General features: G+C 48.1%; 1 protein-coding gene across 2 annotated transcripts in view; it reads right to left on the minus strand.

Annotated features, from left to right (window-relative positions):
- FAM120A (family with sequence similarity 120A) overlaps positions 1 to 6,166 on the minus strand; it is a 53,823-nt gene extending 47,657 nt beyond the window's left edge. Inside the window, exons 1-2 of one of the 2 annotated variants that reach the window (XM_035558208.2) lie at positions 5,254 to 6,166; positions 120 to 366 (exon numbers count right to left, since the gene is read on the minus strand). In XM_035558208.2, the coding sequence (XP_035414101.1) occupies positions 120 to 366; positions 5,254 to 5,727 (721 nt within the window). In that variant the 5' untranslated portion in view covers positions 5,728 to 6,166. The remainder of the gene's footprint in view (positions 1 to 119; positions 367 to 5,253) is intronic. The other variant, XM_035558210.2, reaches the window with a different exon arrangement.
- Positions 6,167 to 13,997: the final 7,831 nt, after the last annotated feature.

Consider the following 13,997-nt stretch of genomic DNA (forward strand, 5'->3'; position numbering starts at 1 on the left):
AATGGAGAGCTTTGCCTAGATGCTTCATCAAATGTTTTAACATATGCGTGTATAATTTAACAGAAACTAACATTACAAGCCTAACTATTAGCATCGAGTTCTTTTATTACTTCACTTACCTAAAAGAGCAGCAAAAATAGGAAAGCGATTTGGATTCAGGTCCAGTTGCTTGGCAACTTCATGCATTAGGTATTGGCTTGTTGTGAGACTTTTCCCATTACGGCTCAGTTTTAGGGCATGGGCACTGAAATAGTAAGGGATGTTGCACAATGCATAATCGGAGTCATATGCAACCAAACCATGGAAACCTTTTTCTCTGCAGAAAGCAATTACTTCTTGATGATGATCCTCAATGCTCTGTGCAACCTATAGTGGAAGACAGAATAATTAGCTACAGTGTTAAATTGCAGCACTGATTTATCACACGTATTATGATATATTAGGTCTTTCCGAAACTATAAATGTGTATTTGAAACACCTGCAGAATATTTATAGCGATTAAAGAACTCGATGACATCGCATGTTCAGACAGGATGCAAGGACTGCTCAGCAGCACAATGCAAAATTCTGGAAGCCTACTCACTGAAGTGGCATTACGTAGCACTAAACTCATCTGAAGTAACTGTTTATTAACAGAAACACTCAAGCTCCAAACATATTACTGCACCAATGTCTGCATTAACTCATGGGAAACAGCCCTAAGGCTGGGGATACTCGAGCAGGTCCGCAAGCCAAGGTGCCCCCTTGAAAAGCACCCCCACCACACGATCGCTTTTAAAGTTTCACAACCCTGTTCCAGCAGCAACAAACTAACACCAGACAAACACGGGTAACTTTCTTAACCTTTCCAATGTCCACCCTGCCCTCTGAAGCCTAATTGCCTCCTCTTCCCACCTTCAGACCCCCTACAGCCCCTTCATTTCTGCACAGCTGCCTCTGATGGTGCAAACTGCCTCAGGTTTACAGCCCGAATTGCACCTCTCCGCTCACGTTGCCTAGCAGAGCACATATTTTAGGCTATGGCTGTCGGATGACTAGAACAGACATGTTCTGCTGGGGGGACACGGGCCAAGCCCTACCGTCGGAGATACAAAAGCAAGCCTTTCTTCTCGACAAGATCAAAACAAAACGGAAAATCCACCGGGCGAACCCAAGGCACCGGGTTAGTGCTTCAGCCCCATGCCCCAACGTGCCGCAGGGACCGCTGAGACGACTCCTTGCCTGCAAGCCCGACACGAGCAGCGCCAGCTGGGTGCTCCTAATGCCTGGCGCTTTTCCCATCGACCCGTTTAGCGAACATTCGGAAATCCCTGCGTGAGTTTTGCCTCGGTATAACCCAGCTAGGTACTCCATTTTAACAACGTACATAGCAAGCGATCCCAAAATAGCCGCGCACAAAACCATTAGCTTCAGACGCCACGGTATGTATGAATAACGACAGCGTGAGCGCCAGAGCAGCTCTGTGCTTCCTCCGCAGCCAAATCCTACTGAGCACACAGCCCTGCACCTCCACGGCCCCACAAAATGCTCCAGCACCCACCTCCCTCTCAGCAACAGGCTCCCTTCGCCCAACAGCAAGTTTAAAGTGACCCTTCCTCTTCCACCCATGCCTCGCAGACACCTTCTGGACCTGACGCTGAATTAGGCATCCACTGAGGCTTGGCAAATCCTGCTTCTCCCACGTAGCTTCACAAGATGCCCCCTTTTTGGGTGCCCTGAGCACCTACCAGCCCGCACCTCGCTCAGAGCCATGTTGCCGCCAGGGGAAAGCACCCAAACCTCTCCCTGCTCCCCGTGCTACCGCCCTACAGTTCTGAGAAAATGTTACTTCTTTTGAGACATGCTTGATGGACTGTACCACGGCGCTTTCCAAAGTTAATTTTTTCTGTGAGAAACACAAGAGCTATTCATTTTTCTAATGAATTGTACTGTCACCTAGCAAAATGTGCGTGCCTGCTGCACGCAGAATAGGAACAGACTGTAAATACCACAGGAACAATTACAGACGTCAGATTTATACAGTGACTAACTCAGGGAGGGCAACGCAGCCCTCTCCCCACCTCCAAGTCCTTGTATGTTTTAAATTAGGATATTCCCCATAGCTTTTTTTTTTTTAAAAAAAGGGTACATAAATTTAAATTACGTACATATATTTAAAACAAACATATTTGCATGCACGACAGATACCTACAGAGTACAAACTCTTTTACAGCTCTGTGTGACATGGATGTGCAGGCAACACGAGAGGAAACTCAGCTCCTGGCCAGCTCTGCTCTCCTACAAACTGCTTCCTCCCCCTCCACAGCACCAGTCCCCTCCCTCCTTCCCTCCCCATTTTACAGAGCTATCTGACACAGCGTGCTCCGAGCGTGAAACTGCAGTGTTTATGTAATGCTGGAATCCCTATTCAAATAATTGAGCTGCCACACGGAAGAGAGCTATATTTACCGAGGTACAGCTAACCTGCAATGTAAAACTCAAACCCGGTGAGAGTCGGGATAGATAGCTTACAGGTCGTACCAGAGGGGAGCCCAAAGATGCAACTGCACCCCACACAGCGTGCACAAGTCAAAATCAACTCGGGGCAGGGAGGAGGGAATCACAGCCCGCAGTTTGGAACAGTTTTCGAGACTAAATCTTGTGTAAGCAGTAGCGATGCTGGACCAGAAAGAGAAAATTCTGCATGAGTAAACAGGCACATGCACGTTTAGATGCTGAGAACAAAACAAAGTCTCACCAAAGTGTGAAAGATGTTAAGATCTGCTCTGCTGAAGTGTTTAAATTTCAGCAAGCGTGCTTCACATTAAAAGGGTTCTTTTATGAACTATTCCCCCTCCCCCAAACAGAAAACTATCAGGTCACAATTAAGCTAAGAACCCATAGGATATTTATTATAACTAGGAGGAACCTGTTATTTTTACATCCTGCTGAAACCATCTGTGAGTGATTTATAATTGTTCTAGATGAAATACGTTCCTTTTTTCCTCCCCCCTAATTACCAAAATAGATTAAATTTATAGCCAGTTCATAGGTCTGCAAAGAAGCCTTCTACTCAAGACTCTAATGTTTCCTCAAAATATGAAAATCAGTTTCATATTTCAAGTTAATCACTATTCTCAAACCCAACTTTTCAAAACAAACAGAGAGAAAATACTAGAATTTGGTAACTGTCTCATGCATACGTAAATACAAAGTCACCCATACATGCAAATAAAAATCACACATTCAAACCGCATTTGCTGTCTGCCCACCAGGAGGGTTGCTAGAAAGTGAGCATGAGGGAGAACATGAATAAAACTGGAGTAAGGTTTACAGACAGAAAGATAAATGCAGTAAAGCTGATTTATAAAGAGAATAAATTGTATAAGAAAAACAGGAAAAAGAATATGATTAAAGTTCAACAGTACCTTTAAAGTACATCCTGTACTATAACCACGAAATATGCTACGTAACCCTAAAATGAATCAATTCAATCAGCATCCAGTATCTCAAGAGCTGTAGGGGTAAAGCATGGAATGGGAACGTACAACATCCTTCTCATTTCCAAGACAGCTGGCCAGCTAGGAGAACCAGTGCAATGCAGACCTTCCCAGAGCTGGTTCAATGGCACGAATTCTCCTAACAACAACAAACTCCCCCAGCGCTACTATTTGGTAACTTGCACTTGTCAGCTCCACAAGCTAACCTAAAACAAATGTCCGCTCCTGAATCTCCCCCAGCAAAATTGACCTCCCCCTCCCCCCTTTTTTATATTAGAGTTATACAAGGGACCCAGCGTGACATGCCCTCTCGTTCCTAAAACTGTTCCTAGAGATTAAGAATAAGGCCTATTACCAAGAAATCGTAAAGTAGCTAATGCTGCCGCTAAGCCTGAAAGCAAACAAAGTGCTACAGGTGACACAGTTGTCAAACGAGGCGACATTATTAGGATGTAAGGTACTTCCACAGAAACTAACGTGGTCTGAAACATATTTAAACGACTAACTAGTTCAATGTACTTTGGGACCATTACAAATACTCAATTCCTATCAAAATCAAAACAGCCAGCTTTGAATCATGTACTATGTATTTTAACACTGCATTACACAAAGAATCCACATTAAAAGAAAAAAAGTTACACTAGCCCATGTATTCCTTTACTAAGGAGCTCTACGTCTCAGTAACAAACCGAGATTTATCGTGCATCCACAAGAGCAAGGTTAATGCCTTCCCTGCACGCTCCCTACAACTTTGTGCTCGAAGAACCCAAGTATTTCCCAGCTACCAGAAAACCCCTGGATGCGAGGCCGTCCTCGCTACCACCCCCATCTCCCCAGCAGCACTCCCATCCCCTGAATGCATGGAGCTGTGCTGGTGGCCTGACCAGGACCATGAACCGCTACGGCAGGCACGGCCATGGCTCCCAGTCCTACACCAGCAGTGGGTGTTGTGGCCCAGCACCAGTCCTGCTTCGCCACGGCTTGGGGACACCCAGCGGGCAGGGGGACGCAGGGCTTCGGGCACCCGTGCCTGGCCCCCCAGGGGTCCCAAGGGGCTGCCCAGGATAGCGGTGGCTGTCCCCACACAGCCCACGGAACTGTCGGAGCCACCCGGCTCAGGGACGAAGCCTTGGGCAAGCTGGAGTGTAGGACTTGTTGCGGGCCTGGCGGTAACTCATCCACCCCGTTTCTTCTTTCTTTTTTTTTTCTCCTCATACTTTTTTTTTTTTTTAATCCTCCTCCTCTTCGCCATCCATCAGCCGGCGGTGCTCGCTGGGAAGCGCCGCTCACCTGCGGGGCGCCCGCGGGGCCGAGGAGGGACATTTTGAGGCCGAGGAGCGGGCGGAGGCCGGCCCCGAAAGAACATGGAGGCGCGGGGCCTCGCCGCGGCCGCCCGCTCAACTTGGGCGCTCGGCGGCCGCCCACCGGAGGCCTCCGAGGCCCAGGCCGGGAGGGTGGGGGGAAAGCCCGGCCCCGCCCGGGGAAGGCCCCGAACTTCCCCGGGAGGGGGGCGAGGAGTGGGGCTTCCACCGCCTGCCCCCCATACGGCACCAATGTCTTAAACAGCAGATCCCCCGGGAGCGAGGCCGCGGCGCCGCTCGCCCCGCCGAAACTCGGGCCGCCCCCCCGGGCCCGGCGACATTTTGCGGCGCTGGGGGAGCGCCGTGCCCCGGGCGGCCCCGCTGCCATCTTAGCGCGGCGCCCCCACCCCTCCCGGGCCGGGCCGGGCCCCGTTAGCTGCGGGGCAGGCACCGAGCGGGGCCCGGCCGCTCACCTTGATGTGGAAGCGGATGAGGGCCAGGCGGATGCAGTGCGCCATGCAGACGGGCGGCAGGAACCAGACCTTGGGCGGCGGGGTGCCCTTGTTCTGGACGTGGCTGACGATCTGCTGCGCCGTCTGGCGCTCGTTGCCCTGGCGCTTCACCCACTCGTGCAGCCGGGCCTTCTCCAGGGCGCCGTTGAAGAAGACGAAGAGCTCGATGTTCCCGTTGAAGCAGGCCTTGGCCAGGGCCGCCAGGTAGCCCAGCATGTGGTTCCACTGCCCGCCGCTCACCCAGTCCGTGTAGAAGCCGCCGTAGAGCCGGTGCAGGCAGTTGTCGGCGTCGATGAGGAGGCGCAGCGGGGTCTGCGGGGGCCGCTGGCGGCCCCCACCCACGAGGCTGCCCCGCGCCAGCTTCTGCAGCTCGACGGGCACCACGGCGCTGGGGCAGTGCTTCTCGATGTAGTCCTGGAAACCCTGCACTCCCATGGCGAGGACCGGGCGGCGGCGGCGGCGGCAGCGGGCGGGCGGGCGAGCGGAGGCCCGGCGGCGGCGGCGGCGGGGTCTGTGCTCGGGCCGGGCGGCGCGGCGGTGGTTGCGGGCGGGCGGTGGGAGCGGTGGTTGCGGGCGGGAGCGCTGGCTGCTGGAGGCGGCCGTTCAGCGGGGAGTTGTATGGATTAGTGGGGGGCTCATGGCTGCTGCGGCCGCCATGTGCTGCTCTCACAGAGCCATGGCTCGGGGGATCCGGGCTGCTGCCGCTGCGGCTCCGACTGCCGGCGGGCGGGGGAGCGGCACAGCGCGCAGGAAGCCAACCCGCCGCCGCCGCCGCCTGCAGCAGGGAGAGCGGAACGGGCGGGACTTGGCGGCGGGCAGCGCTGCCACTCACGGCAAGGGGCGCGCACCCGGCCGCCGCCGCCGCCGCCGGGAGGGAGAGGCCGGCCCCCAGCACCCCGCTGCTGCCGCCGCCCGGTGCCCGCCGCCCTCACGGCTCCCGGCGCTGCCCTGCCCCGTCCCGCGGCTGTGGGGCGGCGCGGCCCCGCAGGCAGCCCGCCCGCCGCCGCCGTTGCATAACCCAAGCATGCGCGGGGCCGCGGGCGGAAGCGGCTGGCGGGGAAGGGGAGGGGGCTGCGGCGGGGGCGGGCGGCGGGAGCCGGGAGCCCGACGGGGCCGCGGCGGGGCCCGTTCCCTTTCCCCTTCCCCTTCCCCTTCCCCTCCTTCCCTTACCCCTGCCCCTCCGAGCGGGGAGAAGCCCCCGGGGCGCAGCGCTCCCCGCACGCCGCCATTTCGTACCCGAGCCGGGCCCCGCACCTGTTGCCCGCGGCTCCGGCCCCGTCGCCTCTCCCCTCGGTGCCGGGGAGGCTCGCGGCCGGCCTCTGCCCGGAAAGTGTCCGAAAAGCGCTTTAAATCCAGGCCTGTCGCCCGCGGGCCGGCCGAGTGTCTACTGCCGCCGGCAAAGAGGTGTAAACACAAACCTCGGGGACAAAACCCGCTCTGCTGCCCGGGGCAGGCCGCAGTTAGCTTTCTTCAGGCCGAGCTGGGGAAATGTTGTTAAAAAGTCCCAAATCGGGGCTGTCCCACGCCACAGAAATCGCGTTTGCTTTTGAATTAATTAACTTAGTGTCGGAGCCCTCTCTGCTGTGTAAGAAAATGTCAAGCTGCGCATGCTGTATATTCACGTTAATATTTTATCAGTCAGGAGATAAATGTATTGTTAATGAGATTTCAGTCAGGCTGCATTGGCACCTGAAGTAAATATTCATGCTTGAGAGTAGCAGCGCCTTAGGGAGGAGGCTGGTTCGCTCCCAGGCTGCCCAGCGCTAGCGTGAGGCTGCTCGGTGGGTATTTGTAGCCGAGGCCGTCTGGTACGGCGTAAGGGTGTTGAAATAAAGAATACTGAAAAAGCTCTGGAAGTAGTCAATGAGAAACACATGCTTCTTCCTAGAACGCTGTTTTTGGACTAATCCAGGTGTGGTTTCCTAAGTAAATAATATATTTTTTCAGACTACTTTTCCCTTAGACTTCTTAAATTTTCTTTTAGTAGTCGTCACATGTTATGATAACATCTAAATAAAAAGCCTTAATAAGAACGCTTTAAAAGGCATGCAAAGTATGGTAGTAGACCAGCACTGCTAATACAAGGAAAGAGGAACAAGGAGAAAGGGCTTTAGAAATACAAAGATCCCCAAATGCTCAAAACTTGATCAAAACAGCAAGTACCACCATACACGTGCAAAAAAGCAGCTGATGGGACATGCCTGCATATAACCAACATGCCAACCAAACGGAGTACAAAATTTGATCAAAAACAGCTAAAGGATGTACTCTTTTGATGTGCTATTCAGAACCAAGTCTTTGTAAAACAATAGTATGCCACCTCTTCAATACACGCATTTAAGAGATGCTTTTTTTTCATCTCATTTTCTCAGTCACGCACCTGTTTGGGACAGGCCATTAAATTATTTTTAAGAAAAGAGCAATCACTGTTGAAGAAGAAATCAATACTTGAGTAATTATTTCACAGGATATTTAAGTCCGGTATTCTTAGGAATGACAAATCACATATTTCCTGTTTACTTTGGTTTTACTTCTTTTGTTTTGTTGCTCTTTTTTTTTTTTTAAAAAAAAAAAGGAAAATTGGTTCAAAGCATCTGAAACTGGAAAAGCAGTTGTTACCTTTATGACACTTCCCATGAGTTAGGTGGACTCAGCGTTACTGAGTGCTACCAGGCTCACAAGCAGCCACGACCCTCCCTCCACAATAGAAAAGAGGAAAGGGAGGTAAAATGGAAGGGGAAAGTGCTTGAAAAAGTGATTTGACACACAACTGGTTTTTGGTAAAATAAAAATTGGCAAGACAAGAAGGCAAAGGAAAAGAAGTGTAAGTTATGGAAAACAAAATTACATTGGAATACAGGTAGACTAAGATCTAAAAAGCAATTAAGCGAAGGCGTGAAGACAAACAAGGTGTTTTTTCAACAACCAGCAGCAGAAAGCCTGCAGGAGTCAGTGGGTTCTCTGCACATTAAGAAAATGGCACAATAGAGGAAAAGGCATTGAGGAGCTTTCTTTCTCAGCCCTGAGACACAATACATTGCACTCTGTGGGTTGTGAAAGGGAAGGGTTAATAAAGATTAATATTAAAGTCAGTGACTCATTATCCAACCTGAATAGAAGAGAATTAGGAGTGGCTCCCTAGAAGGAAGGAACTGAACAGTCATTAGGAAGAACTTCTAATGAATAACCATGTCAGGGCAAGAACATAGAGATGAATGATACCATTTTAGCCTTCATTCTCTGTTAACGAACTTGGTCCTATGAGATGAATGTGGATGTAGGCAATGGAATGAACGATTGAGGGTAACCTCGATAGGTGCATCTGCCTGGGAATAATTGATGCGTGTATTATCCATGGGAAACACTTGCTTTACCTGATTTCCCTTAGTATTTCTCCTCTGTTCTCACCCTGGTGTGTCTCACTGAGGAGCTGCTGCCCCAGAACTTTCCAGTCCTCACTGCAGCAGGAGAAAAGTTCCTGTCCTGCCTGCTTTCTGGTGGATCCAGTGAGCAGGCCATGGGCTTATCCTGTACCGGGACACTTTCATGCATTGTTACTTCCACGCTCAAGGTGACATAGGCCTATTATATTAGTATTTCTGTACTGAATTTCAAGCAGACATTTGTAAGTAAACATCCAGTAAGCGCTGACATTCCTCTGTTAGTTGTGACTGTTAGCTGCCCTATTTCCCTTTCCTGTAATCTGAAGCATTTGACTGTAGTAGGGGTACATGGCACGCAGTGATAAAACTAGCCCTTTTTCCTCTCATGCTAAATTTCTTGCATATCTGCTTATTCAAAATTTTGCTTATAGAAGCTAGCAGGTTCCTTATGTGGTTTATATAAAAACATCAACATTTTACTGGGGCACTTTCCCAGGTTGACATACCACCATCTTCAGTATGTACGTTATTTCAAGTGATTTCCTTTTTTCTTTTTTTTCTCCCCAAGTTATAGGCATGCTTGCCACTTACTCTAAAATAGTTCCAAAAAAAATAAAAGTTGAACAAAAAAATTACTGTAGGTTGTTTTTTCAAAAAAAAAACAGATTTATTTATTTTTTAAAAGGCGTGTGTCTGTGTGTGCAAAAATTGATAATCATTGAAGTCCTGCTGTAACTTTGTACCATAGCACTTGCTTCCAGGTGAGACGTCCCTTTCTTGTCTCTTATTTTGTTGTACATAAACCATATACAAAACACACAATTTATACAGCTGAAGAATTCATGTTTTCAGATACCTCTGTATAGGCTTTCAGAACATCTACAAAGACCATCTTGCTTTAGCAAACAGTAACTTTTTTTTCAAATATCTGTGAAATACCTTATGATGAAACATTTTCCTCGTAGGACAGAAAAAAAATGTGCATATGGGAGGCACCTGAGTCATTTAAATGCTTATCAGTCTCCATCAACATTAGCTCTTAGGTGAGTTTCAGTCTATTTCTGGAACTTCTTCCATTTTCAGCTTTCTGCAAGACATGATTGCAGAAACCCATCGGTGATTGTTCACCTTAAACAGATTTATTGTGAACAGTTAAATATTTTCTTAGTCTACAAGTAGGAATATTATTCTTCCAGCAATAATCAGGTAATACCAATTCTCATAGTTTCTTTCATAAAACTTCCTCTTCGCAAAGCACTTTGCCAAAATTTTTCGTTTCTACTGATCTACTCTAATACATCAAACACTCCTGCAGTCTAACATTTCAACTTAATTTAAAATTCAACTTCCAGCAGAACTTACACTTGCAAGAAACTGGTTGCATTACTACCTGGTGAATATGATTTGCATCTTTTCACTGGTATCAAGCCATTTCTGTGTCTGCGTGCATATCCTCTCTGGTTTACTACAACATGGAACTGGGGTAGGAGGCTGGTGCTCAGGAGAACGATCTTCTTTTGGACATTCTCACTGAGAGCTGTGAACTGCATCAACTGCATTTTGCAGCATCTGAATTTGCTTTTCAGTAATCCTGTATTGCTCATGTAGGCTTCCTGCCTTTTTCACGTACTCTGTCTTTTAGCTTAAGACTCTGAGAATTGCTAGCAAGGACTACAAGAGACGCACAAGGAACCGCACTTCACTGATTTTTTGTTTTTCATTCTCCCCTACCAGCTGGCCAAATAGACCCTTAGTGTTTCATGAAAGTTGACAGTAAATCCTACATCTTCTTTGCTATCTAAGATGCTGATGCTGTTCTGATGCTCAGGAAGTCTGCTGTCCTTGTGCTTGTCTCATGCAAATGTGCACTTGCCTCATGCAAATGTGCACTAGCGGTGACCATGCAGGAAGAAGTCTTGTTTTTTTCCCTCCTACTGGCACTTGCTTTTTCATTTACCTTAACAAAATGCAGATTTATCCAAAGTGCATTCTTCCACATTACATTTTTCACTCTTAGTCAAAAGCCATTTTGTAGTAAGCTGTTTTATTTCATCCTTCTTCCTTTACTGTCAAGACAAACACTGTTGATTCCTAGTTAATTCTTTATGGATTTTCTCACATTTCTGTCCCTTTGTAAATCGCAATAAAGTATTTAAGAATTGCATCCCCTTCCCAAATCGCTAAATCTTCCCAGGTTCTTGTGTATTCAGTGTTTTCCACATGCTGTCCCCGATACCTTCCCATGAAGAAGAAGCACATCCAAATGGGTTGACACTGGGGCAGAGACCCACCGAAGACACCCATGGATTTTTCAGTATCTCCATATGTTTGGCAATTTAACTTGGCATCTTTATTTTGCTATCAGCTCCATTATTCCTGTAATGGGAGCAATCCAGTTGTTTCCCTGTGTTCTGGGGGTGTCCATTGCCCAGCAGACAGGCTGTTAGCTCAGCATCAGCAACTGCCCATGCAAAATGCTAGCAAAGTGCTTGCCTGGAGCACCCAACATCGCAATCTGTAGTACCTGGTCGGTTGATCCTCCTGAGACAATACCTATTCTGTGTGCCTGAAGAAGGCAGGTTTAGGAAGGGTAATTTTGTCTGAATGATCCAGACAACAATTTACAGTTCTTGTACAGAACGGCTAAGGCAGAGAGAGAAGGAGGCAGGGCATAACAGCAGAGGGATCTGGAGGAGCTTGGTTATTTACCTAGGCAGGGATTACATGGCTGCTTGTTGGCACCGACTTCTGAGATGCACTTTTTTCTGTTGTCTTGGGCCAGCTGACCTCTTAACATCCCCATCAAGTCTATTTTTTTTTCTCTTTCCCTCCTTTCCAAAGGCATCTGCTGCTTTCCAAATACTTTCTTTAGCCCATTCAAACACTGGTAAAACATGCTAGGCCAACGTTCCAGTCCTTTGTGGTGGGACGTACCTGAAAACATGCCACTTGCTATGTGAATGGCAGAGGAGGAAGAGGCCTCTGAAAGCTGCTGTGTGAAGACTGATCAATGGGGCAGGCCAGGCATCACTCCGGAGACAGGATGGAACTTCAGCAGAGCAACAGCTGCCCCAGCAGAAGAGCAAAACGTGAAACTTCAGGTTGTACTTTGAGGGAAACCTGCGAGGCTCTGCACAGACATCCAGTGAACGACAATATTGCTCCAGCAGACTTAAAGGGCACACCAGTGACTGGCAGCGAGTCCTGAGTGTATGGGAAAGGCGGCCGCGCAGAGGAGGGGGCAAGGGACACCGGCTGGAAGAATTCCTCCTTTCAGAGAACAAGCGGCGCTTTCACAGCCATGGCACACGCTGTGCAGATTACATCAGGTCCATTTGCCTGCTTTAATTATTTTTTAAAAAACAAAAGCATGAAAATTTTCAGTTCTAAATTTGAATTTTCAAGAGTAAAAGCATAAATAATAAAGGCATTGTGAAGCTGGCAACAGGAGCTGGTGGAGAGCGATAGCACTGGTTCTTAGAAAACCTGGAACAGTAGCATGCTGTTCGCTTGGTATTAATGAATACTTGTGTGAGACATACAAAAAGCCAGTATTTAAAGTATATTCTACAGTGCTTTATGCAGGAGAATCAGTAGTATTATAGCTACTAATACATTACTATAGCTAGATACTACAAGAAATACGATACATTTGCAAGTGGCATATTCAGAAGAGATTGTGGAAGCTAAAAATATATACACTGGGGCCATTTCAGAAGAGCAGCTATTTACACTTCTAACACTTTAAAAACATGCCATTTTTTGTTGACATTTATGCAATTAACACAAGTATCTAAAGCATGTGAGTGACAGATTTAGCTACCTAAACGTGCGGTACGGATGCCAGGTTTAGGAACACTATCCAAGCCAGACCTTCGCTTTCAGTCTGCTACAATAACACAACTCTTTGTCTTAGCTAAACACGTGCCAATACACTGCCAGAGCGTCATCCCTTCTACCAAAGGATGCAGATGGTGCAGTTGTTGGTCTCACCACCTACTGCCCATAGGCTCCAGAATTTCACCCCTACAAACCTTGCCACAGCAGCTTTTGCTGCTGCAAAAAGCCAAGTGCTCGGAAAGTCAAGTAAAAACAAAACAAAACAAAAGAAAAACCACAAAAAACAGAAAAGTTGAATTGTTTTGAAATATTCAGTATAAAGTGGTGAAGCAGCACCTGCTTGAATCTGCACGCAGAGTTCAGTGAGCTCTAAGAAATCCCTGGGTTTCAGTGCAGTGGGCTGCACACAAGGGGTGCTTTGTGCCGTTGCCCCTCCAACCCCATCAGGGCTCTCCGTGTCGAGGGGTATGGCTGCTGCTCCTGGGACAGGCACAGTGAGAGGCGAGGAGAAGCAGCCAGCCTCCTCCCGCTGTCCGATCTGCCCCACAAGCCACCAATTAGACTGCTCTGAACTACAGCGCTCAGTTCAAAGGGCTGCTAATTGTATTTTAACGACAATTTAAATGATACTTCTGATCATTTCAGAAACATCCAGATCACTAATTACTAGTAATCTATGCGGTGCTTTAAGCACACAAAGCACTGTAAAAACACGAAATAACATTATTAACATTCACAATGGCCTTCAGCGCTTTCCCAGCTTCCAAAACCATGGCTTCTTGCTCCTCGCCCCAGCCTCTGCCCTGCCTGCTCCCAGCCGTGATCCGCCTGCCCCACTCCTGTGGATGTTTTACAGTATCCTGGAAATAAATAAGGAGCAGAGATTAAAAATTATTTGCATTCATTAACAAAAATTCTACAAATATTAATAAAATCTGATAGTAACAACTATTAACTAAACTTCTCAGGACATCCCCGCTGCACAACATTTTACCTTAAACTCAAGCTTGATCAAAGTGGATCTCAAAACTCAGTCAGGATCCTGAAATAGGCTTGCCATAAATGCCAGTAGCAACCAGTAAGCGCATCTGCTCGCAGCAGACATCGTTTCTTTCCCAGCCCTTGTGACCGTGCACCCGCGTGGAGCAGGTGGTGGTATGAAGGGAGCCCGTGGGTCACCCAGATTTTGGTTTCCAAGGCTGGTGAGTTGGCAGTGCTGTGCTCCTCTCGGAATGTTTGCTGGTATTTTGTACAAGATGCCCATAGTCTGTTGAGGAATCCGTTCTCCAGAAAAAATATTTAGAGTGCAAGTCACAGTTTTCCCCTTCAGAAATTCAGCCAAAACACACCGAATCTGCTAACCGCTGACAACACAGTGGTGGTCAAGATGTTTATATATAAAACAGTCTATCAGTGAGAAGACAGTACACATCTTGCCCCTGTAATAGATATCTAGTAATGAAATGGAAAAGCTAGCTAAGC

Source organism: Cygnus atratus, chromosome 10 (assembly GCF_013377495.2).
Source record: "Cygnus atratus isolate AKBS03 ecotype Queensland, Australia chromosome 10, CAtr_DNAZoo_HiC_assembly, whole genome shotgun sequence".
NCBI classification, from domain to species: domain Eukaryota; kingdom Metazoa; phylum Chordata; class Aves; order Anseriformes; family Anatidae; genus Cygnus; species Cygnus atratus.